A 27,978-nucleotide genomic window follows, 5' to 3' on the forward strand; every position below is an offset into this window, starting at 1 on the left:
AGACAGTTATTTTGTTTCACAGAGAGAGAGTCCAATCAGTCCAACATCATATACGTCCCCTTCAATACATCATTTGGACCTGAAAGCACATAAGGTAGACGCCAGTTTTTCTGTTCCACCAACGAGTACAGCTCGCCTACGCCCCCGTACAGTGATGTAATCGACAGTAGTGCGGGATAGAACAATACTCACACACAACGGGCAGTTACCTGCCCGCCGATGTTGCTGGGTATCCGCACTCTGTAACACCACTCCTGGTCACTGGATCGTACACGGCTCACTCGATCCACTCCGTTGTCAACAGGTAAGTCAGTTCACTCGATCCTCTCCCTCATCCACAGTTGGTGCCACAAACGAGTCCTTCTCCTCTCTCGGCTCGTAACTTTGGTGTGCCAACCGAATTTATAGTTCACTCTCTCTCTCTCTCTCTCTCGGTCCTCCTGTCACCCTAGACACACTCCACAGAGCAGCACACACACCCAACCTTCCCCTCCGCCAGTCGCTTTATACTGATACAAGTCAAGTTCCCAATAGACAAACTCCTCCTCTTCCGTTCCCCATCTGACAGCTGTCAGTTGCGGCCACTGACGTCATCATTAGTCCGTGGAACCGGAAGTCTGCTCACATATAGGATCATATATCCAATCGACAGTGGTAAGTAATATATATATATAAGGAAGGATACTATAAGTCACTGATAGATATACAACAAATAATAAGTATGCAAAACAATTAAAGGAACAACAACAAAAAAAAGAAAAACCTATTCCTGACACCGGTCACAAATGCATAATGCACTTGTTGCGAACGCAGTGAGCATTTACTATGAGACCCAGCAGATCCTGTCTGTGTGTGTGTCTGTGTGTGTGTCACGCTGTAACACCACAAGCCCACCACCAGAGGGCGCAGCTGTATCACACACATGCACCCGCACACACACACACGCACGCACGCACGCGCACACACACACACACACACAAAACTTAACTTACAAAAAACTTAACTTAAAAAAAAACTTAACTTAAAAAAAAAACTTAAAAAGGAAAAACTTTAAAAGGAAAAACTTTAAAAGGAAAAACTTTAAAAAATTAACTTAAAAAAAAACTTTAAAAAAAACGTAACTTAAAAAAAAAAAAAACTTAAAAAGGAAAAACCTAAAAAAAACTTAACTTAAAAAAAAAAAACTTAAAAAAAAAACTTTAAAAGGAAAAACTTAACTTAAAAAAAAACTTAAACAAAAAAAAGAGAACTTAAAAAGAACCTTAAAAAATTACGTAATTTATTCTAATTGTTGTTTTTGCAATTTACGAGCTGCGTTCGCTTCCCGCGTTCGCGCGTCTTACTTGTAGGTAGGTTGTAGATCTGCTATTTTCGGTAGCAGTGTATTATGGAGGGCTCAAGCTATCCAGCTCGCTTTTTTTTCCTCTTTCCCGAAATCATCTTGCGGTCCACTGGAAATCACGCGTCTACCGGTCGACCGCGATCGACTGGTTGGGCACCCCTGGTTTAGCCCTTTCCTTATTTAGGCTTTTATGTTTAGTTTTTCTAGTTAGTTTGTCAACTGTTAACTGTGTTAAGTTAAACTAAGATGTATTTCCTATTCATGACCGGTCTGTCTTTATCCTAATTTTATACCGTACGTCCTATTTATTGTAGCTATTTTCTGTTTTTAAATATTTTTTCAGGGGACATGTAAGTAACCTTTAACACTTTTTTATCCAGGGTAATACACTTGAAAAATAAATTCCCTTGCAGGTAACCAGATGAATAACCTTCAACACATCATTGCCTGCATGCGTTGCTTTTCAATGTGTACACTGTGTAATTTTATAGAGGTAATAAAGAGCACAAAGCATGTTTCTGAACAAGTATCGCAAGACTGTCCACTGTTTCCTGACTGGCAACCAAATCTCACGATGCCTGACGCTGTTTGGATACCTCAATAAAACGATGTACTGTGCCCATTAAAAGCAAGCGATTAGAAAACAACCTGTGATATGTCTTCTTTTATATTCCTGAACCGATTATATGACAACGGTCTCAATCGTTCATAAATGATGTTTGTTCACAAGCTGGTCCAGCCGGCTCCATCCACTGCCATGTATTTCATCGAACTTCCGGTGCGAGATTTGCCACCGAGAGCGACATGGCGCAGCCCAGTCACCCGATCAGAACTTTTCCTTCTCATCTGTTCCTAGCCCGGGAGTAGGAAGAGATATTCTGAGTGCATATCTCATTGTTTGAGTCTGACGTCATGATGCCACAGTTTGTTTGGGTCTGATGTCACACTGTCACAATCATCATGACACATGCCATATTTGGGTGTCGCTGCAGTGGGAACTATGTCTGAGTTTTAGTGAAGTCTATCTATGGTTATGACTGAGTCATACGGCCCAGGCCCACCCATGCATCCATTTTTAATAATGGAGGTTATGGAGCATGACAGTTTGACTGATACAGCCATATATGAGCATATGATCAGCGATCTCCATAATATAGGCATAGATATATAGGCAAATAACGCCTGTGGCTGAATGCTGCTTTTTATAGATGATGACATAAGAAGGAACAACGGAAATGTGACCCAGTTGGACCAGCGTCATCATGTTCGTGCTTGTAGAAATGGTTGACACGGTCAGGATTCCTCCGTGGTGTTTCCAACAACAACGCAACGACTCCATAGCGGCAGAGCTCAACAAGAAGCTGTCCCACAAAAGGTGGTCTTCAACGTGGGTCTCTGCATCTGCTTACATGACATCACCAAACTCGAAGAATCCTATATTTTCTCAGGCGAAGGCGCCTCCCACACCAAAGTCCATTTCAGGTACGTCGTGTTTCGCCCTTTCCGCGACGAGCTCCTGGTGGGAAGGGTCGAGCGCTGCAGTCCGGAGGGGGTTCACGTGACCATGGGCTTCTTCGACGACATTCTCATCCCGCCGGAAGCACTGCAGCAGTCCGTCAAGTTTGACGAAGCACAGCAGACGTGGTTGTGGGAGTACGAGACCGACGAGGGGCCTGCCGATCTCCTCTTCCAAATGGACCGAGGGGAGGAGATCCGCTTCCGGGTCACGGACGAGAGCTTCTTGGACACGTCTCCGACAGGCCCCGCCGCCGAGAAGGACGCCGCAGCACCACGGGGACAGTCCGGCACTCGTCCCCCGGCGGAGGACAGCGGGCCGGAGAAAGAGGCGCCATACACTCTCAAAGGCTCCATCTGTGAGATGGGGCTGGGGCTGCTGTCATAGTGGAACAGCTAAACAAAGGACACCGCCATGGACAGATGAGATCCAACATTGAAGACCAGATGACCAGACAGTGGCCTTGTGGTTAGAGTGTCCGCCCTGAAACTGGGAGGTCGGGGTTCGATCCCCGGCCGGGTCATACCAAAGACTGTAAAAATGGGACCCAAGGCCTCCCTGCTTGGCACTCAGCATCAATGGGTTGGATTGGGGGTCAAATCAACTAATGATTCCCGAGCGCGGCGCACGCTGCGGCTCACCGTTCCAAGAGATGGGTCAAATGCGGAGAACAAATTTCACTGTGTTAACGTCTGTGACTAATCGTACGACTTTGACTTTGAAGTCCATTGGAGAGGAACCCGTAACATACAAACAGAAGCTCATATAAACAAAAGATTAAAAAAAAAGTATTTTGTCTTTATTTTGTGACTGTACAACCTGCACAAGCATTGTTTACATTTAACAATGAAATAAATGAATGAAAGCAAAAATTATGTGTCACTTTAGAATCTAAAAAGGGAAAAATGATACCTGATCTAAAGTTTAGATCAAGTGTCATATTTCCTCACCCACTCTAATGAAGCTCTTGTCATACTGTTTTAAAGATGTATCTTTCATTATGTGTATGCTCATGACGTTTATGTTGGCTTGAATTAGTAAAACTCTTTCCACACTGATCACATCCATAGGCTTTCTCTCCGGTGTGAATGCTTTGGTGTTTTTTAAGGCTGGACATTTGAGAGAAGTGTTGTCCACATTCATCACATCCATAGGGTTTCTCACCAGTGTGAATTCTCTGGTGTGTTTCAAAGTTTGCCATTGTAGAGAAGTGATGTCCACACTGAGCACATCCATACGGTTTCTCACCAGTGTGAATGATCTGCTGGCATTTAAGATTTGTAGAGAAGTGTGTGTGTGTGTGTGTGTGTGTGTGATAATTTGCATATAATACCTTTCAAACCCCAACAACTATTAATGTCCTTGTATGGATGAGTCTCTCATCTCCCTCTTGCTATTCAAGCTGAACCATTAAGAATGTATGTACAATCAAGTCCCTATAGACACCTAATTTGCACATGAATGCTCCTAATCCGTTCAGAAGCACAACATCAGTTACAATCAGCTTTGGTGAAGGAACATCACCTTAATGTATCTTGCAAAATATGCTCCTCCTACATCACAAGGTGTGTTATTGCCTTCCAAAGGGTATTGCATGTTATTGACTAAGATTACCACACACAGTACATAAACAAAAGCTATACAACAACAAAAAAAACTTGACTTTGAAATGTTGTCTTTATTGTGACTTCACTTAAACCATGTTTCACATTTAACAAAGGAAGTAATAAGGAATGAACAAAAAGCAACCAAGTGTACATTTAATTATATACAAAAAACACTGTGCATTTTAGGAAAATAATTTAAGTCCATGTGCGTCCGTGTGTGTGTGTGTGTGTGTGTGTGTGCGTGCGTCCGTGTGTGTGTGTGTGTGTGTGTCTATGTCATCTCCCTCTTGCTATTCAAGCTGAACCATTAAGAATGTCTATTCTAAGAATACGGGGAGGCCTGTCGGATGCCTGGTATGTTAAGTGGCCAGTCCAGGCCTGAAGAGGGTGGACATGTTTGACACCTCTTTATCTGAACTGATCTAAGCTAGGGTTTATAGGGTTTCTCTCCAGTATGAATTCTCTTGTGTGTTTTAAGGTGATCCATCCGAGAGAAGTGGTTCCCACACTGATCACATCCATATGGTTTCTCACCAGTGTGAATTCTCTGGTGTTTTTTAAGACTGGATGAATGAGAGAAGTGTTGTCCACACTGATCACATCCATAGGGTTTCTCTCCAGTGTGAATTATCTGGTGTTTTTTAAGACTGGATGAATGAGAGAAGTGTTGTCCACACTGATCACATCCATAGGGTTTCTCTCCAGTGTGAATTATCTGGTGTTTTTTAAGGTTGCTCTTGTCAGCGAAGTGTTGTCCACACTGATCACATCCATAGGGTTTCTCTCCAGTATGAATGATCTGGTGGCGTTTAAGGGTGGCCAATTGAGAGAAGTGTTGTCCACACTGATCACATCCATAGGGTTTCTCTCCAGTATGAATTCTCTGGTGTGTTTTAAGGCTGGACATTTGAGAGAAGTGTTGTCCACACTGATCACATTCATACGGTTTCTCACCTGTGTGGATTATCTGGTGTGTTTTAAGGTGATCCATCCGAGAGAAGTGTTGCCCACATTGATCACATCCATAGGGTTTATCTCCAGTATGACTTCTCTGGTGTGTTTTAAGGCTGGACATTTGAGAGAAGTGTTGTCCACACTGATCACATTCATACGGTTTCTCACCTGTGTGAATTATCTGGTGTGTTTTAAGGTGATCCATCCGAGAGAAGTGTTGCCCACACTGAACACATCCATATGGTTTCTCACCAGTGTGAATTCTCTGGTGTGTTTTAAGACTGGATAAATGAGAGAAATGTTGTCCACACTGATCACATCCATAGGGTTTCTCACCAGTGTGAATTCTCTGGTGTGTTTTAAGGTGTTCCATTCGAGAGAAGTGATGTCCACACTGATCACATCCATGGGGTTTCTCTCCAGTGTGAATTCTCTGGTGTGTTTTAAGGTGTTCCATTCGAGAGAAGTGTTGTCCACACTGATCACATCCATAGGGTTTCTCACCTGTGTGCATTTTCTGGTGTATTTTAAGACTGGACAAATGAGAGAAGTGTTGTCCACACTGATCACATCCATAGGGTTTCTCTCCAGTATGCATTTTCTGGTGCCTTTTAAGGCTAGTCGAATGAGAGAAGTGTTGTCCACACTGATCACATCCATAGGGTTTCTCTCCAGTATGAATTTTCTGGTGGCTTTTAAGGCTAGCCATTTGAGAGAAGTGTTGTCCACACTGATCACATCCATAGGGTTTCTCTCCAGTGTGAATTTTCTTGTGTTTTTTAAGGTTTGACATTTGAGAGAAGTGTTGTCCACACTGATCACATCCGTATGGTTTCTCCCCAGTATGAATTCGCTGGTGTATTTTAAGTTCGGACTTTGCAGGGAAGCGCTTTCCACACTGATCACAGCAGTGGTGTTTTTGCTTAGCCAAGCTTCTTTGTTCATTCTCCTCTGGTAGATCAGGGAAGCCAGACTGATGATGCAGCACTGAATTGGAAACAAATACAAAAATATTGTTTAAACGTGCAGTACTTTATCGACTTAAAATTGCAGTAGTTAAACATTCTAATTTGTTGTGCACAAAACAGGTTGTCTTCAATGATAATAATAAAACAAATAAACACGACTAAATAAAACACATCCTTATGCAACATTGTCTCATCATGATTACCTCACCTTCTGACGTTTGGCAAATACTTCAAATACCTCAATTCTTGACGTATTTCGGAAAAATATTACGTCATGGCGTGACTTAAGTGTAAAAAGGTCACGCTCTGACGTTTTTTATTTTTCTGTCTAAAATAATCTGAAGCTATATTATTATTCATGTCATGTTAGAGCAGGTGTGAAATAAATGTCAGAGCTGATAGACATATAAATATGAAATAAATGCTTAAACATGTCACTATGTCTAATGTTATAACCATTGGGTTAACCAATGCTAACAGCTTCCCTGCTAAAGTATGCAAATTCCGCTAAAATCGGCCTTTTTCTACACAATCGTTTTGGAAGATAATACTAGTCTTTTACTAACAGAAATAGCAGATAAAGAAGTATTAACACTGATAGTTTGTAAAAAGTGTGTTTATTTTGGTCCGCCTAAAGCTAATTCATGCTAATGTTCCAGCTGGGGGCACTGGTGGAAAATGCGGAAATGGCTTCCTATTTCCAATAGCAGAAGAAGACTCGAACGAATTTAGTGTAAACATTGTAACATTATGTCACCATAACGTGGTTATTATTAGTTGCTTTGGAATGTACCTGCCATGAAAATTAAGGTCATAATAACGCAGATCGCATCGATATGTAATATAGTGCGATAATGTACTTGTTTTTAGCTACAGGATTGTAATACAATATATTAGCTAAATGTAGCTAAACGGCTATCGTTGCGGCGTTGCCAGTTTCTGCAAGAGAAATAAGCAACCCGCCCGTTATATGAAAACAAGCCCAAGCCCCCCAAAAACGCAACCTGCAAGGCTGCAACTACCAATAAGCTCAAAGTCGCTTATAATAAGAGGACGTGGCAACCCTCGCTACAGGAAGTTGGTCCTACATGTTTTTATTATTATTTATATTCACCGAGTAGTGTCAAATGACTTAACTTCCTGTAGCGAGGGTTGCCAAGTCATCTTATTATAAGAGACTTTGAGCTTATTGGTAGTTGCGTTTTTGGGGGGCTTGTTTCTAAAGTTTCCAGTGATTTTCACACATTTCCATGTCAAGGACCCCCATAATTATGTATTGTCCAAGAACCCTACATCAAAAATGTATTTTGTGCCAAGGACTGGGACCCCATATCAGATTTGGACAAGATTTGTGTTGTTAAATGCTTGTAGATCGGCTATTTTCGCTTTTCATTTCATTGCTTATTTCTCTCGCAGAAACTGGCAACGCCGCAACGATAGCCGTTAGCTACATTTAGCTAATATATTGATATCAATCCTCTGTAGCTAAAACAAGTACATTATCGCACTATATTACATATCGATGCGATCTGCGTTATTATGACCTTAATTTTCGTGGCAGGTACATTCCAAAGCAACTAATAATAACCACGTTATGGTGACATAATGTTACAATGTTTACATTAAATTCGTTTGAGTCTTCTTCTTCTGCTATTGGAAATAGGAAGCCATTTCCGCATTTTCCACCAGTGCCCCCAGCTGGAACATTAGCATGAATTAGCTTTAGGCGGACCAAAATAAACACACTTTTGTTAATACTTCTTTATCTGCTATTTCTGTTAGCCAGTTAGTAAAAGACTAGTATTATCTTCCAAAACGATTGTGTACAAAAAGGTGGATTTTAGCGGAATTTGCAAACTTTAGCAGGGAAGCTGTTAGCATTGGTTAACCCAATGGTTATAACATTAGACATAGTGACATGACATGAATAATAATATAGCTTCAGATTATTTTGATATCAGCTCTGACAACATGACATGAATAATAATATAGCTTCAGATTATTTTAGACAGAAAAATAAAAAACGTCAGAGCGTGACCTTTTTACATTAAAGTCACGCCATGACGTAATATTTTTCCGAAATACGTCAAGAATTGAGGTAATTGAAGTATTTTGCCAAACGTCAGAAGGCGAGGTAAAATTATGACATGGGATGAGAATGTGTTGCCTTATGACATGCTGTATATCCATATAGACAAAGTAAGTAACTTACAGTGGTCTTGATGATCATCCTGTTGAGCAGAATTGTTCCTGGTGGGTTTGAGAGAGTTCATCTTCACCTGAAGCCTGGAGTCCACAGTCAGCTCTGATCAGAAATGATTGATATCCTGGAGGAGTTGTGGAGAACTGACAACTACAAACTCTTCTTATAGCCTGAGATGGAACCATTAACTGCTTGGATTGATTGGCCAAAGAGAAGAACAATAGAAGCATCTCTCCACCAACCACAACAAACTGCTGCATGTGCTCCACCCCTCTCTCCTCCCCCAGGTCATGCTCTATGCAACATTCTAGAAATACTGGTAACTGTGAGATTGCTTTGTAAGATAGAATAGTGCATTTAAAATAATTTGTTTTATTCATCATAAAGTCAAAGCAGGAGTGAGTTTAAATCCAGAAGAACAGACACAGACAGAGTCAAAGCATAGACTTTGAAATATAGGAACCATGATTATTATAATAAGTAGTTGTATACCAAAAAATCAACAAGGCAATTCAGGAAACACTATATGTATATCATAATGATGAACTGAAACTAAATAAGTAAAAATAACAATCAATCAAAGGCAATGGGAAACAGAAAAGTCCTTAATTGTGTTTTAAAAGAAATAAGGGTGGCAGCATTATCTGCTGTTTTCTGGTAGTTTGTTCCAGATGTTTCGTGCATACAAATTAAATACTGCTGGTTTATATAATAAACCTTAAAAACCTTAAACGAGTAGTGTATTTAAAAAAAAAGACATATTTTTCCCACTCTCCACCAGGATTCCTACTGGAGACTCTGCTTTTCACAAAATGATTGTCTTAGCCAACACAAACGTATGTTTAAAATCTTTACTCACATTAACACACATTAAAGTAGAAATATACACATTAAAGTAGAGTAGGCCTACTCTGTGGACCTATAAGTAATTCATGTTCACAATTAACACATTTGATGCACATTTTATAAATAAATAAATCACCCAAATTGTGTCAAATAGCTAACCAACAACAATGACTTTAAAACCTTAAACGGGTAGTTCAGCCAAAGATTGATTATTATGGAGACTCTGCTGCCCGCATCAAATTATTGGTTAGGGGACAATACGTACATACCCCAAATCAAAACACACCTGTTTAGGCAGGCATATGGCTGACCTCTGTGTCTTCTGCTGCAAGCTGTGCCCTAGTTTTGTTTTGCTTTTAACTGTGTTTTGTATCAACTGTTTTTAACCTGTACTGCGACCTTGAGTGCCCTGAATGGCGCCTTATAAATAAAATGTATTATTATTATTATGTTTGTACTGTTGTTAAATGTACATTCTGACAAAAAATGAATACTGTTGTCTGGTGGAGGATCAAGTTAGTGCACTAAAAACATGCATTTTGTGAATTGTGTCCACAACCATAAACACTGTTGCATTTAATTAAACAGTGGCCTTTAATCATCCATGGGCCTTATATTATCTTATATGTTATGATTGCAACTTGTGTTTGAAAGGCTATAATATCCAAATTAACCAAGGTCACAACTCACAAGTAGGTAACGTTAAATGATGTGAAAACCAACCAACAGAAAACTACACTGAAACAGACAGCTAATTGTCTCCACCAGGCCGAAGGCATGGGGAGAGAGTATGTTTTGCACTCCGTCCGTCCGTCCGTGTGTCCGTGTGTGTGTGTGTCCGTGTGTGTGTCCGTCCGTCCTTCCGTCTGTGAACAGCTAATCTCCGACACCGTTAACCCGGTCGATGCCAAATTTTGCAGACACAATCCCTGGATGCCAACGATGAACCTCTGCCCCAAAATTTCCAGAACGGCCTGTTATAGCGCCACCAGGAGGCCGCTTTGTGCAAAACAAGTTTTTGGACAGTACACCTACAGATTTTGTCCAAACATCACGCAAATTGGTACACAGTCTCTCTAGAGCCATTCAACGAAATGGGTCTTTCAGATTTCTCAGACTCCATCCTGATTGGCTAAGATTGGCTTCCAAAGTTCGCAGGAGTGCTCAGTTTCAAACAAAATGCTGCAAATCATGAACACATCGTGTGATATCCGTGAAATTGTGCACGCACATTCCCACTAGGCCGAGGAAGAAATGCCACATGAACATTTTCAACTCAGCCTCATGGTGGCGCTATAACTGGCCGAAAAGTGTTTTTACCTCTAACTGCACGGATCTGTGGATAACTTTGTATGCCAACTCCCTAGAGGCCAAGGAAAAACCTTTGCCTGGAATTTTTCACATCTGCTCTTTATAGTGCCACCAGGAGGCCGATATATGTAAAACGCATTTTCTAATATTACTCCTTCAGATTTTATCCAAATTTCACGCAAATCGGTACACATGCTCTCCATAGTCATGTGATCAAGACGGGTTTGTTTGATTTCTCATAATGCACCCTCATTGGCTACAATTGGCTTCTAAACTTTTCAGGAGTAGCCCGCTTTGTACCCGTTTTGTACAAATCGCCACAACTACTCAACGCAGTGTCCGATTGTGGTGAAACTGTGCATGCATATTCCCACTAGGCTTTGGAAGAAATGCCACTTGACAGTTTTCAAATCAGCCTCATGGTGGCGCTACAACAGGCCAAGCCGCGTCACACACACACACACACACACACACACACACACACGTTTATATTGCTCCTAAACATTTTGCCAAACATCACACACACTCCTATCCTATCCTCCTGGTGGAGACCTGTGCCCAGAAGGGCACTTTTTCTAGTTTAACATGTGGCCCAGACCGGCCCATCACCCAGCCCACTACGGGGAGGCCTGCCGGAAATAATGTCTGGTATGTTAAGTGGCCAGTCCAGGCCTGAAGAAGGGTGAACATGTTTGACACCTCTTTGTCTGAACTGATCTAAGCTCTTTGCATTGATGATGATGATGATGATGATGAGTATGGCTGCACACAGACAGCAGAGGAAAGATGAAGATGTCAGTGCATGCCTCACTTACATTATTACTTAATTTAACTTTGTGACTTATATGTATATAATATTGTCAATTACTTGTATGAGAGTGGGAGAAGCGGTGGAGCTGCTTTAACAGACCGTCCCCCGAAGCGCTTGAAATTATCTTTCGTTGGTTCTTTTAACCAACACACAGATTCAATAGCATTAATTCATGAAAATAATGAGCTGGGTGGTTTCCTCCAGACAGCGACAATATCATATCTAACACACATGGACAGAGAAAGTCTGATCTACTACAATAGAACAAGATGTCGAATTTAAATGTCTCTTTGACACGAAAGGTTTGGAAGTAACAGGGAACTATAAATTAACATACAGTAACATATGATCCACATTTCCCATTTCTCAGCTATCTATTCTGCATGTCCTGCTGTGTAAAAATAATGAATAATGTTGTCTGGCGGGGTATACCCGATTAGTGCACAACATCTTATGATTCTTGTGAATGATGTCCACAGGCTATATGTTACTGTGATGTTGATTGGGATCCTGAAGGGGTTCATTTAAAGAGATAAAACATGATTACATAGCATACACTAATCATTGGCACAATTCATTATTAAACTGAGTCCTTTCATTTCCCCTTTGTCTTGTATCATCTTATCTATTATGATTAAATGGGATGTAAATCACAGTATGAGCAGTTGTTTCTTCACCAGAGCTGGTTTCACTTGGTCCTGATGTCACTAAAAGCATATGGAGCAATCCTCTAAATGGCTCTGCTGCAGTAACAATGAATTGTTATCCACTTATATTATTCAATACTATTAGGCTGCACATATATTATCCAGATACTCATATATGTACAATACATAAAACCCATACCACATCATTTGAGAACATCAGTCTCCAGTATAGGTGTCCCAATGGAAAGTGTTTGGTGGAAAATAACTAATTTTGGATGAACTACTCCTTTGAGGCTTATTATAAACCAGCAGTTTTTATGCACAGCATATGGGAAAACTCCCAGAAAACAGCAGGCATTCTGTCACTTTCTTTTAAACAATAATAAAGACTTTTCCCACTGCATTTGATTGAGTTTCTCTTCTCTTTTTTAGCTGTGATTTTGTACTTCCTTTATTTTACCATTAACTATGATAATAAATCATGTTTTATATTATTCTTTGACTCTGACAGTGTCCAGTGTCTGCAGTCCGTGAGTCGGTAATGATGGATGATCCATTCCCCACCCGGCTATGCAATAGCCGTTGTACCCGTGTCAGACTACACGTTCCACCCATCTGAACAGGCCAGCTCCATATTTGGAGATATAGAGGTGATCAGGTCCAGCAGTGAAGCTAGTCTTGTAGTCATTTGCATCACATTTTAAACACCAACAGCTCTATTAGTGTCCTTGTATGAATGAAGCTAATCTCCCTCTTGTTATTCAAACTAGACCATTAAGAAAGATTGGTCCAAGATTGGTCCAATCAAGTCCATATAATATAGAAACCTAATTTCCACATGATTGCTCCAAATCATTTCAGAACCACAAATCAGGTATAATCAGCTTTGGTTTGTGAAATTGTGTTAATAGAGCACCTTAATGTGGCAAAACTGTTATGTGCTCCTACATTACAAGGTGTGTTATCGCCTTCCAAATGGTATTTCATGTGATTGACTGAAATTACCATGCACGGTACTACTCCTATAAACAAATTGTTTACATGAAATAAAGGAATGAGCAAAATAATGTGTCACTACACATATCTGTCATTTTACTTATGAAAAGTAACACAATGTGACAAAAATGCCTATTCTACAACAAAGGTATACAGACGCTAAATAGTCTCTGGAAGGTGCACTCACTATTTGAAAAACAGGTAAACTGCATCAATGATTTTATTGGGCAGGCCCTGAAAACAATGAAGGGAAGCTCTGCACACTCAGATCTGCTCACACTCAGATTTATTTTGCAAGCTTTCAGTCTACTGAAGAAGGTCAGTAGACAGAAAGCTTGCAAAATAAATATTTTGATGCAGCGTAGTTTAGCTGATTTTTATATAAATGTGAGTGCAGGGATAGTAGAGGTTGGCTCACTTATATTACTCTTTCTGAGCAGTATGGGTGAAAGGTCAAGGTAAACTTTATTGTCCACAAGGGAATTTTGTCTTGGGCTTTCACCCCAGCTACAGCCACACATAAAACATCAATGACAAACAAAAATACATACATACATTACATTACATTACACAATTGCACACATGATGTGGATAATCTAGCCGCACACAGTTACTGCTGTTCAGAGCCTTCATTGTTCAACATCCTAGTTGATGCTGGTACAAACAAGATTTTTTAAATCTGATCCACTTTGGTTCTTTGTATCTTCTCCCAGAGGGCAGAAGTACAAACTCTCCATTTAAAACATGGGTAACATGATGCCTGGCAGTCCAGCTCAGAGCCCCCTGAGGTTAGAGGCATGTTTCAATTGAAACTGGTGAAACATAGCAAAGGCCTCCTATGATTAACATGTACTTGTATGTGTATGATTATCCCAAGACCCCACATTTAGAACTATTGATACACTCAATTTGTATTTTTCTGTTCATTAATGTAACATCTATTATACAGGTGATATAATTGAGAGTCATTCTCAAGACAGATCTGATTCAGGCTGCAAAAACAATGAAAGCTACATCAGACATCCAGATCTGATCAAACTGAGAGGACAGATCATCTGACATTATAGTATGCAGATTTATAACATCTGCACACAACATGTTGCACTAGATACTTAACTGAATGTAAAGATGTTGCAAATTGCAACAGCAACAACAATTACAGTTCTCAGTTCATGAGCTGTGATGTATGTGAGAAGTATTAACCAATTTTGAGTTTTGGTCTGTGAGATTTAATCCCTGGTGGTGGTGGGGCATTTTAGAATGTAATATGAGGATGAACTTTATTGCAGACACTATAGGTCCATATACAAAACAAGACACAGAAACAAACAATAAAACATAGAGATAGCCTGAATACCAGACTATTTTCACTCCGGTTAATCAATTAAATTAATCAATTAAAAACATATCTTGAACATTAATTGTATCACTCTGTGATCCCTGTTAAGGCCACGATTAATACATTATTTGACTCCTTCAATCTGCACATAAATCTGAACATAAAATTCCTCAGTATAGCATGACAAGTGGGTACCTTACTAGTCACAAATATTTCACTTGCGCAGGTCCATCTTGGGAGTTTCAGAAATACTATTTTAATATGATTGCTCAAGTTACCTTATTAACACATTTGACATACAGTTTACACAGTAATCCATAAAGAGAATTTTCAGTTTGCAAAATCAAGTGTAGGCTACATCTTCACATAATTGATGGAGTCCAATGGACTCCATCAATTATGTAAGATGTACACTTGATTTGGACTCAGTCCATGCGTTTCAGAAGCTACGTACTGTACCTTTGATACCATGGTTACAAAATAAAAGGTTTAAGTAGATTTGACATTCTTTCTATTAGAGGGGAGATGATTGTCCTCCTCTTTGAGGACATTTACATCTGTATTATGTCACTTTTGTTCACCCAGGATGCTAATGGTGACCCGGCCCATCAACACATAGCCTGTATTGAAATGCAAAGTCTGACCAGGTCTATGAAGACCTGTACAGAACCAGACCACTGTCTTCTAATCTAGGTACTAATAGTGAAACTAATTTAACGACAGGACCTACATTTCAATTTATTTTGCGGTGATGTGACATAATCGATGCGTTTGCTGTTGATTTTCCTCTGAATGTATTCCCTACACTCTCAGTAACCTCAGTAGTATAATTTAACTCTGAGTCAGAGTTAAATGAACACTCATGTTTGTAGTGTGTAAAAACCTCAATGAGAAGTGCCGTACGTTCTCAGAAAGTCCATAGTATTATTAGGGTAGGCTATAGCCTACTATATTTTTATTGTCCATTTTATTTTCTTGACAAGTGACAAAGCACCCATAGTCTTTTAGTTCTGCTTGGGGGGAAAACAGTGTCATAGGACAAATAAATATATGTTCGTTCAGTCAGAACTATTCTGGGTTATATACTGTATTTGGTTAAGTCAAAGCTATGTTAAATCCATCTTTGCCCACTACTAGTATTTGTTACCTTCAGGTGTGCTAACACTACACAGATTAATATACATTTACAAATAGCCTATATCTTTATATATATATATATTTGAATTTATTATCAGTTATCGGTTTAGGTCTTGAGAATCAGGATGCTATCAATATCGGTTAAAAAATGTTGATGCCGATACTTTTGTACTTTTACTCAAGTACATTTTCAATTCCGTACTTTAACTTGTAACGGAGTAGTTCTAAATTGCAGTGTTGGTACTTTTACTTAAGTAAAACAATTGAGTACTTTTTCCACCACTGTATGCCTATCCAGTGACTCATCACAATCAAAATGGCGCACCCCCCTAATTCGCATACCAAAGGTGCGAGGTTTGCATGCCCTATTGAGCATATATCTGGAGGGAGGGTCGAGGACAGTATTTTAGACTGTGATTGGTGGAGAGATGGTTGTATTGTTCTCTTTGGCCAATCATATCAAAGCAGTTAGTGGTTCCACCTCAGACTCTCTGGAATAAACAGACTTGGTCTGTGTCATTTCTCCACAACTCTTCCAGGATATGAATAATTTCTGATCACATCTGACTCCAGACTTCAGCTGAAGATGAACTCTCTCAGCCCCACCAGGGACATTTCTGCTGAACAGGAGGAACCCAAAGACCTTGGTATGTTACAATACCTCCTCTAATAATTGAACTGACAACTGACAACTACAAACTCTTCTTATAGCCTGAGATGGAACCATTAACTGCTTGGATTGATTGGCCAAAGAGAAGAACAATAGAAGCATCTCTCCACCAACCACAACAAACTGCTGCATGTGCTCCACCCCTCTCTCCTCCCCCAGGTCATGCTCTATGCAACATTCTAGAAATACTGGTAACTGTGAGATTGCTTTGTAAGATAGAATAGTGAATTTTAAATAATTTGTTTTATTCATCATAAAAGTCAAAGCAGGAGTGAGTTTAAATCCAGAAGAACAGACACAGACAGAGTCAAAGCATAGACTTTGAAATATAGGAACCATGATTATTATAATAAGTAGTTGTATACCAAAAAATCAACAAGGCAATTCAGGAAACACTATATGTATATCATAATGATGAACTGAAACTAAATAAGTAAAAATAACAATCAATCAAAGGCAGTGGGAAACAGAAAAGTCCTTAATTGTGATTTAAAAGAAATAAGGGTGGCAGCATTATCTGCTGTTTTCTGGTAGTTTGTTCCAGATGTTTCGTGCATACAAATGAAATACTGCTGGTTTATATAATAAACCTTAAAAACCTTAAACAAGTAGTGTATTTAAAAAAAATACGTATTTTTCCCACTCTCCACCAGGATTCCTATACTGGAGACTCTGCTTTTCACAAAATGATTGTCTTAGCCAACACAAACGTATGTTTAAAATCTTTACTCACATTAACACACATTAAAGTAGAAATATACACATTAAAGTAGAGTAGGCCTACTCTGTGGACCTATAAGTAATTCATGTTCACAATTAACACATTTGATGCACATTTTATAAATAAATAAATCACCCAAATTGTGTCAAATAGCTAACCAACAACAATGACTTTAAAACCTTAAACGGGTAGTTCAGCCAAAGATTGCTTATTATGGAGACTCTGCTGCCCGCATCAAATTATTGGTTAGGGGACAATACGTACATACCCCAAATGTACATACATCAAAACACACCTGTTTAGGCAGGCATATGGCTGACCTCTGTGTCTTCTGCTGCAAGCTGTGCCCTAGTTTTGTTTTGATTTTAACTGTGTTTTGTATCAACTGTTTTTAACCTGTACTGCGACCTTGAGTGCCCTGAATGGCGCCTTATAAATAAAATGTATTATTATTATTATGTTTGTACTGTTGTTAAATGTACATTCTGACAAAAAATGAATACTGTTGTCTGGTGGAGGATCAAGTTAGTGCACTAAAAACATGCATTTTGTGAATTGTGTCTACAACCATAAACACTGTTGCATTTAATTAAACAGTGGCCTTTAATCATCCATGGGCCTTATATTATCTTATATGTTATGATTGCAACTTGTGTTTGAAAGGCTATAATATCCAAATTAGCCAAGGTCACAACTCACATCTGCTTACATGACGTCACCAAACTGGAAGACTCCTATATTTTCCCAGGCGAAGGCGCCTCCCACACCAAGTCCCAAGTCCATTTCAGGTACGTCGTGTTTCGCCCTTTACTCGACGAGCTCCTAGTGGGAAGGGTCGAGCGCTGCAGTCCCGAGGGGGTTCACGTGACCATGGGCTTCTTCGACATTCTTATCCCGCCGGAAGCACTGCAGCAGTCCGCCAAGTTTGACGAAGCACAGCAGACGTGGTTGTGACGAGACCGACGAGGGGCCTGCCGATCTCCTCTTCCAAATGGACCGAGGGGAGGAGAACCGCTTCCGGGTCACGGACGAGAGCTTCTTGGACACGTCTCCGACGGGCCCCGCCGCCGAGATGGACGCCGCAGCACCACGGGGACAGTCCGGCACTCGTCCCCCAGCGGAGGACAGCGGGCCGGAGAAAGAGGCGCCATACACTCTCAAAGGCTCCATCTGTGAGATGGGGCTGGGGCTGCTGTCATGGTGGAACAGCTAACCAAAGGACATCGCCATGGACAGATGAGATCCAACATTGAAGACCAGATGACCAGACAGTGGCCTTGTGGTTAGAGTGTCCGCCCTGAAACTGGGAGGTCGGGGTTCGATCCCCGGCCGGGTCATACCAAAGACTGTAAAAATGGGACCCAAGGCCTCCCTGCTTGGCACTCAGCATCAATGGGTTGGATTGGGGGTCAAATCAACTAATGATTCCCGAGCGCGGCGCACGCTGCGGGTCACCGTTCCAAGAGATGGGTCAAATGCGGAGAACAAATTTCACTGCGGTAACGTCTGTGACTAATCGTATGACTTTGACTTCGACTTTGAAGTCCATTGGAGAGGGACCCGTAACATACAAACAGAAGCTCATATAAACAAAAGCTAAAAAAAAAATGTTGTCTTTATTTTGTGACTGTACAACCTGCACAAGCATTGTTTACCTGCTGGCATTTAAGATTTGCCATTGTAGAGAAGTGTGTGTGTGTGTGTGTGTGTGTGTGTGTGTGTGTGTGTGTGTGTGTGTGTGTGTGTGTGTGTGTGTGTGTGTGTGTGTGTGTGTGTGTGTGTGTGTGTGTGTGTCATAATTTGCATATAATACCTTTCAAACCCCAACAACTATTAATGTCCTTGTATGAATGAGTCTATCTCATCTCCCTCTTGCTATTCAAGCTGAACCATTAAGAATGTATGTACAATCAAGTCCCTATAGACACCTAATTTGCACATGATTGCTCCTAATCCGTTCAGAAGCACAACATCAGGTACAATCAGCTTTGGTTAAGGAACATCACCTTAATGTATCTTGCAAAATATGCTCCTCCTACATCACAAGGTGTGTTATTGCCTTCCAAAGGGTATTGCATGTTATTGACTAAGATTACCACACACAGTACATAAACAAAAGCTATACAAAAAAAACTTGACTTTGAAATGTTGTCTTTATTGTGACTTCACTTAAACCATGTTTCACATTTAACAAAGGAAGTAATAAGGAATGAACAAAAAGCAACCAAGTGTACATTTAATTATATACAAAAAACACACAAATATTTTAAGTCCATGTGCGTCCGTGTGTGTGTGTGTGTGTGTGTGTGTGTGTGTGTGTGTGTGTGTGTGTGTGTGTGTGTGTGTGTGTGTGTGTGTGTGTGTGTGTGCGTCCGTGTGTGTGTGTGTGTCTGTGTGTGTGTGTGTCTATGTCATCTCCCTCTTGCTATTCAAGCTGAACCATTAAGAATGTCTATTCTAAGAATACAGGGAGGCCTGTCGGATGTCTGGTATGTTAAGTGGCCAGTCCAGGCCTGAAGAAGGGTGAACATGTTTGACACCTCTTTGTCTGAACTGATCTAAGCTCTTTGCATTGAGGATGATGATGATGAGTATGGCTGCACACAGACAGCAGAGAAAAGATGAAGATATCAGTGCATGCCTTTTGCATCACATTTTAAACAGCTCTATTAGTGTCCTTGTATGAATGAAGCTAATCTCCCTCTTGTTATTCAAACTGAACCATTAAGAAAGATTGGTCCAAGATTGGTCCAAGATTGGTCCAAGATTGGTCCAATCAAGTCCATATAATATAGAAACCTAATTTGCACATGATTGCTCCAAATCATTTCAGAACCACAAATCAGGTATAATCAGCTTTGGTTTGTGAAATTGTGTTAATAGAGCCTATGTGATTGTTCATAACAGCACCTTAATGTGGCAAAACTGTTATGTGCTCCTACATTACAAGGTGTGTTATCGCCTTCCAAATGGTATTTCATGTGATTGACTGAAATTACCATGCACGGTACTACTCCTATAAACAAATTGTTTACATGAAATAAAGGAATGAGCAAAATAATGTGTCACTACACATATCTGTCATTTTACTCATAAAAAGTAACACAATGTGACAAAAATGCCTATTCTACAACAAAGGTATACAGACGCTAAATAGTCTCTGGAAGGTGCACTCACATTTATATTTGAAAAACAGGTAAACTACGCTGCATCAATGATTTTATTGGGTAGGCCCTGAAAACAATAAAGGGAAGCTCCGCACACTCAGATCTGCTCACACAAATATTTTGATGCAGCGTAGTTTAGCTGATTTTTAAAATATAAATGTGAGTGCAGGGATAGTAGAGGTTGGCTCACTTATATTACTAGTTCTGAGCAGTATGGGTGAAAGGTCAAGGTAAACTTTATTGTCCACAAGGGAATTTTGTCTTGGGCTTTCACCCCAGCTACAGCCACACATAAAACATCAATGACAAACAAAAATACATTACAGAGGGAGACACAACATTACACAATTGCACACATGATGTGGATAATCTAGCCGCACACAGTTTCTGCTGTTTCAGAGCCTTCATTGTTCAACATCCTAGTTGATGCTGGTACAAACGATTTTTTAAATCTGATCCACTTTGGTTCTTTGTATCTTCTCCCAGAGGGCAGAAGTACAAACTCTCCATTTAAAACATGGGTAACATGATGCCTGGCAGTCCAGCTCAGAGCCCCCTGAGGTTAGAGGCATGTTTCAATTGAAACTGGTGAAACATAGCAAAGGCCTCCTATGATTAACATGTACTTGTATGTGTATGATTATCCCAAGACCCCACATTTAGAACTATTGATACACTCAATTTGTATTTTTCTGTTCATTAATGTAACATCTATTATACAGGTGATATAATTGAGAGTCATTCTCAAGACAGATCTGATTCAGGCTGCAAAAACAATGAAAGCTACATCAGACATCCAGATCTGATCAAACTGAGAGGACAGATCATCTGACATTATAGTATGCAGATTTATAACATCTGCACACAACATGTTGCACTAGATACTTAACTGAATGTAAAGATGTTGCAAATTGCAACAGCAACAACAATTACAGTTCTCAGTTCATGAGCTGTGATGTATGTGAGAAGTATTAACCAATTTGGAGTTTTGGTCTGTGAGATTTAATCCCTGGTGGTGGTGGGGCATTTTAGAATGTAATATGAGGATGAACTTTATTGCAGACACTATAGGTCCATATACAAAACAAGACACAGAAACAAACAATAAAACATAGAGATAGCCTGAATACCAGACTATTTTCACTCCGGTTAATCAATTAAATTAATCAATTAAAAACATATCTTGAACATTAATTGTATCACTCTGTGATCCCTGTTAAGGCCACGATTAATACATTATTTGACTCCTTCAATCTGCACATAAATCTGAACATAAAATTCCTCAGTATAGCATGACAAGTGGGTACCTTACTAGTCACAAATATTTCACTTGCGCAGGTCCATCTTGGGAGTTTCAGAAATACTATTTTAATATGATTGCTCAAGTTACCTTATTAACACATTTGACATACAGTTTACACAGTAATCCATAAAGAGAATTTTCAGTTTGCAAAATCAAGTGTAGGCTACATCTTCACATAATTGATGGAGTCCAATGGACTCCATCAATTATGTAAGATGTACACTTGATTTGGACTCGGTCCATGCGTTTCAGAAGCTACGTACTGTACCTTTGATACCATGGTTACAAAATAAAAGGTTTAAGTAGATTAGACATTCTTTCTATTAGAGGGGAGATGATTGTCCTCCTCTTTGAGGACATTTACATCTGTATTATGTCACTTTTGTTCACCCAGGATGCTAATGGTGACCCGGCCCATCAACACATAGCCTGTATTGAAATGCAAAGTCTGACCAGGTCTATGAAGACCTGTACAGAACCAGACCACTGTCTTCTAATCTAGGTACTAATAGTGAAACTAATTTAACGACAGGACCTACATTGCAATTTATTTTGCGGTGATGTGACATAATCGATGCGTTTGCTGTTGATTTTCCTCTGAATGTATTCCCTACACTCTCAGTAACCTCAGTAGTATAATTTAACTCTGAGTCAGAGTTAAATGAACACTCATGTTTGTAGTGTGTAAAAACCTCAATGAGAAGTGCCGTACGTTCTCAGAAAGTCCATAGTATTATTAGGGTAGGCTATAGCCTACTATATTTTTATTGTCCATTTTATTTTCTTGACAAGTGACAAAGCACCCATAGTCTTTTAGTTCTGCTTGGGGGGAAAACAGTGTCATAGGACAAATAAATATATGTTCGTTCAGTCAGAACTATTCTGGGTTATATACTGTATTTGGTTAAGTCAAAGCTATGTTAAATCCATCTTTGCCCACTACTAGTATTTGTTACCTTCAGGTGTGCTAACACTACACAGATTAATATACATTTACAAATAGCCTATATCTTTATATATATATATATTTGAATTTATTATCAGTTATCGGTTTAGGTCTTGAGAAACAGGATGCTATCAATATCGGTTAAAAAATGTTGATGCCGATACTTTTGTACTTTTACTCAAGTACATTTTCAATTCCGTACTTTAACTTGTAACGGAGTAGTTCTAAATTGCAGTGTTGGTACTTTTACTTAAGTAAAACAATTGAGTACTTTTTCCACCACTGTATGCCTATCCAGTGACTCATCACAATCAAAATGGCGCACCCCCCTAATTTGCATACCAAAGGTGCGAGGTTTGCATGCCCTATTGAGCATATATCTGGAGGGAGGGTGGAGGACAGTATTTTAGACTGTGATTGGTGGAGAGATGGTTGTATTGTTCTCTTTGGCCAATCATATCAAAGCAGTTAGTGGTTCCACCTCAGACTCTCTGGTATAAACAGACTTGGTCTGTGTCATTTCTCCACAACTCTTCCAGGATATGAATAATTTCTGATCACATCTGACTCCAGACTTCAGCTGAAGATGAACTCTCTCAGCCCCACCAGGGACATTTCTGCTGAACAGGAGGAACCCAAAGACCTTGGTATGTTACAATACCTCCTCTAATAATTGTACTGGTAATTCTATTCTGAATTTTACATTGTGTTTCATTGTAATTTGACTGGTAGCTTTGCTGTAGATCTGTTTTGCATCACAGCAAAACATTAAGCATTAAGTAACCACCTATATTGTTCATCATGCAATGCATGTATTAAGGTTTTTAAATTGTTAGTTCGCTACATGACAGAGAGTGGTTGCACAACAACTTCTCCACAAAGTGCCATCTTTCTACCTATCAACAATCGTTGTATTTGTTTCCAATCCAGCATTGCATCATCAGTCAGACTACCCTGACCTACCAGAGATGAATGAACAAAGAAGCTCTTTGCTTTGCTTGGCTAAGCAAAAACACCACAGCTGTGAACAGTGTGGTAAACGCTTCCCTACAATGTCCAAACTTAAAACACACCAGATAATTCATACTGGAGAGAAAGCCTATGGATGTGATGAGTGTGGAAAACACTTCTCTCAAATGGCACACCTTAAAAGCCACCAGAAAATTCATACTGGAGAGAAACCCTATGGATGTGATGAGTGTGGAAAACACTTCTCTCAAATGGCTAACCTTAAAAGGCACCAGAAAATGCATACTGGAGAGAAACCCTATGGATGTGATCAATGTGGACAACACTTCACTCACAAGAACAACCTTAAAAGCCACCAGAAAATTCATACTGGAGAGAAACCCTATGGATGTGATCAGTGTGGACAACACTTCACTCACAAGAACAACCTTAAAAGCCACCAGAGAATTCACACTGGGGAGAAACCCTATGGATGTGATCAGTGTGGACAACACTTCGCTCACAAGAACAACCTTAAAATACACCAGAGAATTCACACTGGAGAGAAACCCTATGGATGTGATCAGTGTGGACAACACTTCTCTGATATGGCACACCTTAAAAGACACCAGAGAATCCATACTGGAGAGAAACCATATGGATGTGATCAGTGTGGACACCACTTCTCTCACATGGACACACTTAAAAGACACCAGCAAATTCACACCGGAGAGAAACCCTATGGATGTGATGAGTGTGGGCGACACTTCTCTGATATGGCACACCTTAAAAGCCACCATACAATCCATACTGGAGAGAAACCCTATGGATGTGATCAGTGTGGACAACACTTCGCTGACAAGAGGAACTTTAAAAGACACCAGAGAATTCACACTGGAGAGAAACCCTATGGATGTGATGAGTGTGGGCAACATTTTTCTAGAGCGTCAAGCCTTAAAATACACCAGAAAATTCACATTGGAGAGAAACCCAAATCATTGTGATGTGTGGAAAAGCTTTTAGGAATTCAAATAATTCAGAAGTTCACACAAATTTCAACTGTTCCCTTGTAGTCAAGCCACCAAAAACATGGCTGCATCGCACCGCATGGACACATATGAAAGTTTAGTGTGAACAGTATTAAATGAGCTTCCTTAGAAGAGCGGGTGAGAAACATCAGCAAATCCACATAACCAAGTGTAGCATAATGATCCATTATGGTCCTTTTACAGCAATTGTGTATTAAGAAGGCTAAACCGTTTTTAAACACATTACATGTATATGAGAATCCTGATTATATATATAGGATGGCAATGGAAACTAATACGGCAAATAAAGTAAGGAAACTTAACATACTGTTTGAATAAACTGTTATTTTTAGTAGTACTTCACATTCACCAGTCAATAGTTTTCAGATAAATGATTAGGAAAGAACGGTAAGATGTTGTCTTGTGTGGCATGTTAGACCAAATGTAGTAATGTACTGTCTTCTGACATTTTACAGATTCCCCACTGCATTTACTGTAGTTTCTATTATCTCCTTCATTATCTGACCTTACCATTCGTATTGGTATTACCATCATCCTTTTTTATAGTGGAGATGGAAATCTCAATAGTCTCAATTTATTCTCAATCGTATTCTTTGTTTCACTGTAATTTGACGTGTAGATTGGCTGTACTTTACATTTTTTTTGTTTCAGAGTTTGTTCATGCTTTTTTGTCATTTGGCATTATTTACATGGTTTGTTGTAGATTGGCTGTACTTTACATTTAGTTTATTTTTTTGTTTCAGAGTTTGTTCATGCGTTTTGTCATACAATGGATAGTGTATGACAAAATATATTATGAGGGTTTTGGCCTTGTTCAAAATTGGCATTATTGACATGGTTTGTTTCTTAGTATGTAATTAAAAATGAAATTTTGATCTATGTAGAATTGTGTTTTGTGTTTATTTGATAAATGTAAATTATGTTGTAAGTTTGTTAGGTTGTGAATTAGCTAGGCCAGTTAAAGTTAACTAAATAAACTAGTCACCTGATCAGGAAGGCTCACTCACGAGTTGACTGCCTGAACTTGCTCCGCAGGCTTTGCATCATATAATATAATACAAAAAACGCCATAGTCATCATCACAAATGTGACAAGGACATCACATTTGGGGTGAGTGGCTACGGCCGAATTTAGCCCAAGGAGTGTTTTCCGTGCAAAACGAATGCTTTGAATGAGTTCAAACTCATGAAAAAACCCTAGTTTGACACGTCACATGCTACTTAAAGCATAATGAAAATGTGAAATGTTTGCCATATATAATGTAGGTTGTTAATGGTACCCCAACCCCTGAAGCTGAAAAATCTACAAGCTCACAACGCAATAGTGCACAACGAGCCCGTCATCTATCTTCTAAATATATGTCTTGTCTAATCATAGACCCTCCTCCTCTACTATTGTATAGTAAGACTTATCTCTAACCTATCTTTTTAAACCTTAATTTGGGGAAGTGAAATGTCAGTCAAACGAATTATTTACAAACCAGGACAGCATTGAACTAATTTCCACACACACCAACACACTTGCTGTTTTTAAAATGCAGATGGCCCACTCAGTACAGAACAGATAATCTACACACTATAACTGTCATTGTCTCCAGGTATCCCCAATTTGCACTGTCACAGGGCAATATATCAGGCCCCTTTTCCACCGGGGTTGAACCGGTTCGGTTCTTTCTTCCCGCCAAATATTGAACCAGTTCAGAGTGTTTCCACTGAAAATGAGTTGGTTCCGAACCATAAACGTTCGTTTCCAATGTGAACCACAAAACGGTGGTTCAGCTTTGTAATTGCACGCAGCGATTTGTGAACCGAGACGATATAAGTGGGTGTGTCAGTAGGTTGGAACTTGTCAGTGGGTTGGAATTTGGGAGGACGCAGACACAGTGACACACGCAACATAACAACAGATAACGATGCCGCCAAAAAAAAAAAAGGATCTTCAAAGAATGTGCAATGGTCTGATGAAGAAACGGAGTGTTTGTTGTCCGTATGGGCATCTTCTGAGTTTCAGAAGAAGTTGGAGAGTACTACGAGAAAGGCCAAATTATATTCGGAATTGGTAGAAGAGTTGGCGAAAGCTGGGTTCACTCGAACGGCAGAGCAAATAATAAATAAACTAAAGAAACTAAAATCGGATTACCGCGATGCCAAAAAGGAGTTGTCCAAAAGTGGAGCGGGGTATGATAAGGCTGATGCCTTTCCATATTATGACGGGGCATTGGGACATAGACCTGCAAACCAGCTGACAGGGTCGCTGAATTCAGCTACAGCATCGCTGGATGATTCCAACTTTGCATCCTCATCCCTGTCTACTATTTCAACAGCAAATGATGACGGTAGGTTGGCGGTTTTTTTTTTTAACAGTAGCCTATATTTGGACTTGGAGGTTGTATTGTACAGTTCATCATATAGGGCAGGCCTATGGGTATCCACTATCCAGAGTCATGACGACGCCAGGCCCAGGAAATGAATCACAATCCATTTTTCCCATAGACATTTCAAAAAGTATTTATTTAAAGACCTTTTAAGCATTGTACAAAGCCAACTCGAGTCGTGACAAATCATGAAAAATCATGACAAATTATTTGTTTGGCCCGAAAAATTGTGTTTGTTGTCATGATTTGTCACGACAAGAGTTGGCTTTGTCCGCAGCGTAAACGTCTTTAAATAAATACTTTCTGAAATGTCTATGAGGAAATTTAACGGAGAATCATTTCCTGGGCCCTGGTAGGGGGCGGGACTGCGACGCTCTATAGTAGTGTCACGATATCAGTCTGTTGCACACTTTTATTGTGGTGTTATGTTCCAAGTGTTTCCTGTCTACTCTATTTGTTACTACCTGTCTTGTCTCTACCCTGATTGCTAACTTGAGTCCACCTGTGTCATGTTAAGTTCTCAGCCAATCATGTGGTGTTTGTAGTTATGTTTCACCTGTGTGTAGTTAGTATGTGTCTATTTAAGTCTCCCTGTGTTCAGTGTTTCCTTGCTAGATTATAAGTTATTGTTATGTTGTGTTCCTGCCTGTGTTCATTGCTAATAAATACTGGACTTGACCTGCTGGCCTGCTTGTTCTGCTTTTGGGTCCTCACCTGACACACACCGTGACAGTATAATCTAGCCAAAGAATGGACCCAGCAGAACAGAGACTTTTCCAGCAAAAGGTGGATGAATTTGACACTGCTGTGACGTGCCTCATCACCTCAGCTCCCGATCAGTGTGCTGAATTTGAAAAAAGGATTTCGACCCAGCAGCAATGGTTCCAGGAGCGGCCATGGGTGAGCCACTTTGTACCTCACATTAACATCGTCCGTGAGAGGCTAAAGGACTTTCGTCACTCCACCTCAGTTACACCTGCTCCTCACTGTCAGGCTTGGTATCATGAGCTTGCAACCAGCATGCTCCCATCCTGCTCCTGAGAATACCCAGCCCATGATGGACCTGCTCAGCTATTTCCAGAGCAGGGTGAAGATCCCTGTCTATTCTGACCCAGATTCTGAA

At 39.9% G+C, this 27,978-nt stretch overlaps 1 protein-coding gene and 2 pseudogenes across 3 annotated transcripts; all 3 read left to right on the forward strand.

Annotated features, from left to right (window-relative positions):
• Nucleotides 1–2,604: 2,604 nt before the first annotated feature.
• LOC306940883 (DNA-directed RNA polymerase III subunit RPC8-like) lies at nucleotides 2,605–3,245 on the forward strand (annotated as a pseudogene). Its single transcript has one exon. The product of its transcript is annotated as a DNA-directed RNA polymerase III subunit RPC8-like (transcript).
• Nucleotides 3,246–17,033: 13,788 nt separating this feature from the next.
• LOC306941114 (DNA-directed RNA polymerase III subunit RPC8-like) lies at nucleotides 17,034–18,281 on the forward strand (annotated as a pseudogene). The gene is made up of 2 exons: nucleotides 17,034–17,057; nucleotides 17,732–18,281. The product of its transcript is annotated as a DNA-directed RNA polymerase III subunit RPC8-like (transcript).
• Nucleotides 18,282–23,019: 4,738 nt separating this feature from the next.
• On the forward strand, nucleotides 23,020–25,170 carry LOC306940475 (uncharacterized protein). The gene is made up of 2 exons (XM_079525570.1): nucleotides 23,020–23,131; nucleotides 23,415–25,170. Exons 1-2 carry the CDS (start codon nucleotides 23,071–23,073, stop codon nucleotides 24,434–24,436), a joined length of 1,083 nt encoding a protein of 360 aa, XP_079381696.1. The 5' UTR covers nucleotides 23,020–23,070; the 3' UTR covers nucleotides 24,437–25,170.
• Nucleotides 25,171–27,978: the final 2,808 nt, after the last annotated feature.

The sequence above is a fragment of the Electrona antarctica genome (assembly GCF_951216825.1).
Source record: "Electrona antarctica genome assembly, chromosome: 17".
NCBI classification, from domain to species: Eukaryota; Metazoa; Chordata; class Actinopteri; order Myctophiformes; family Myctophidae; genus Electrona; species Electrona antarctica.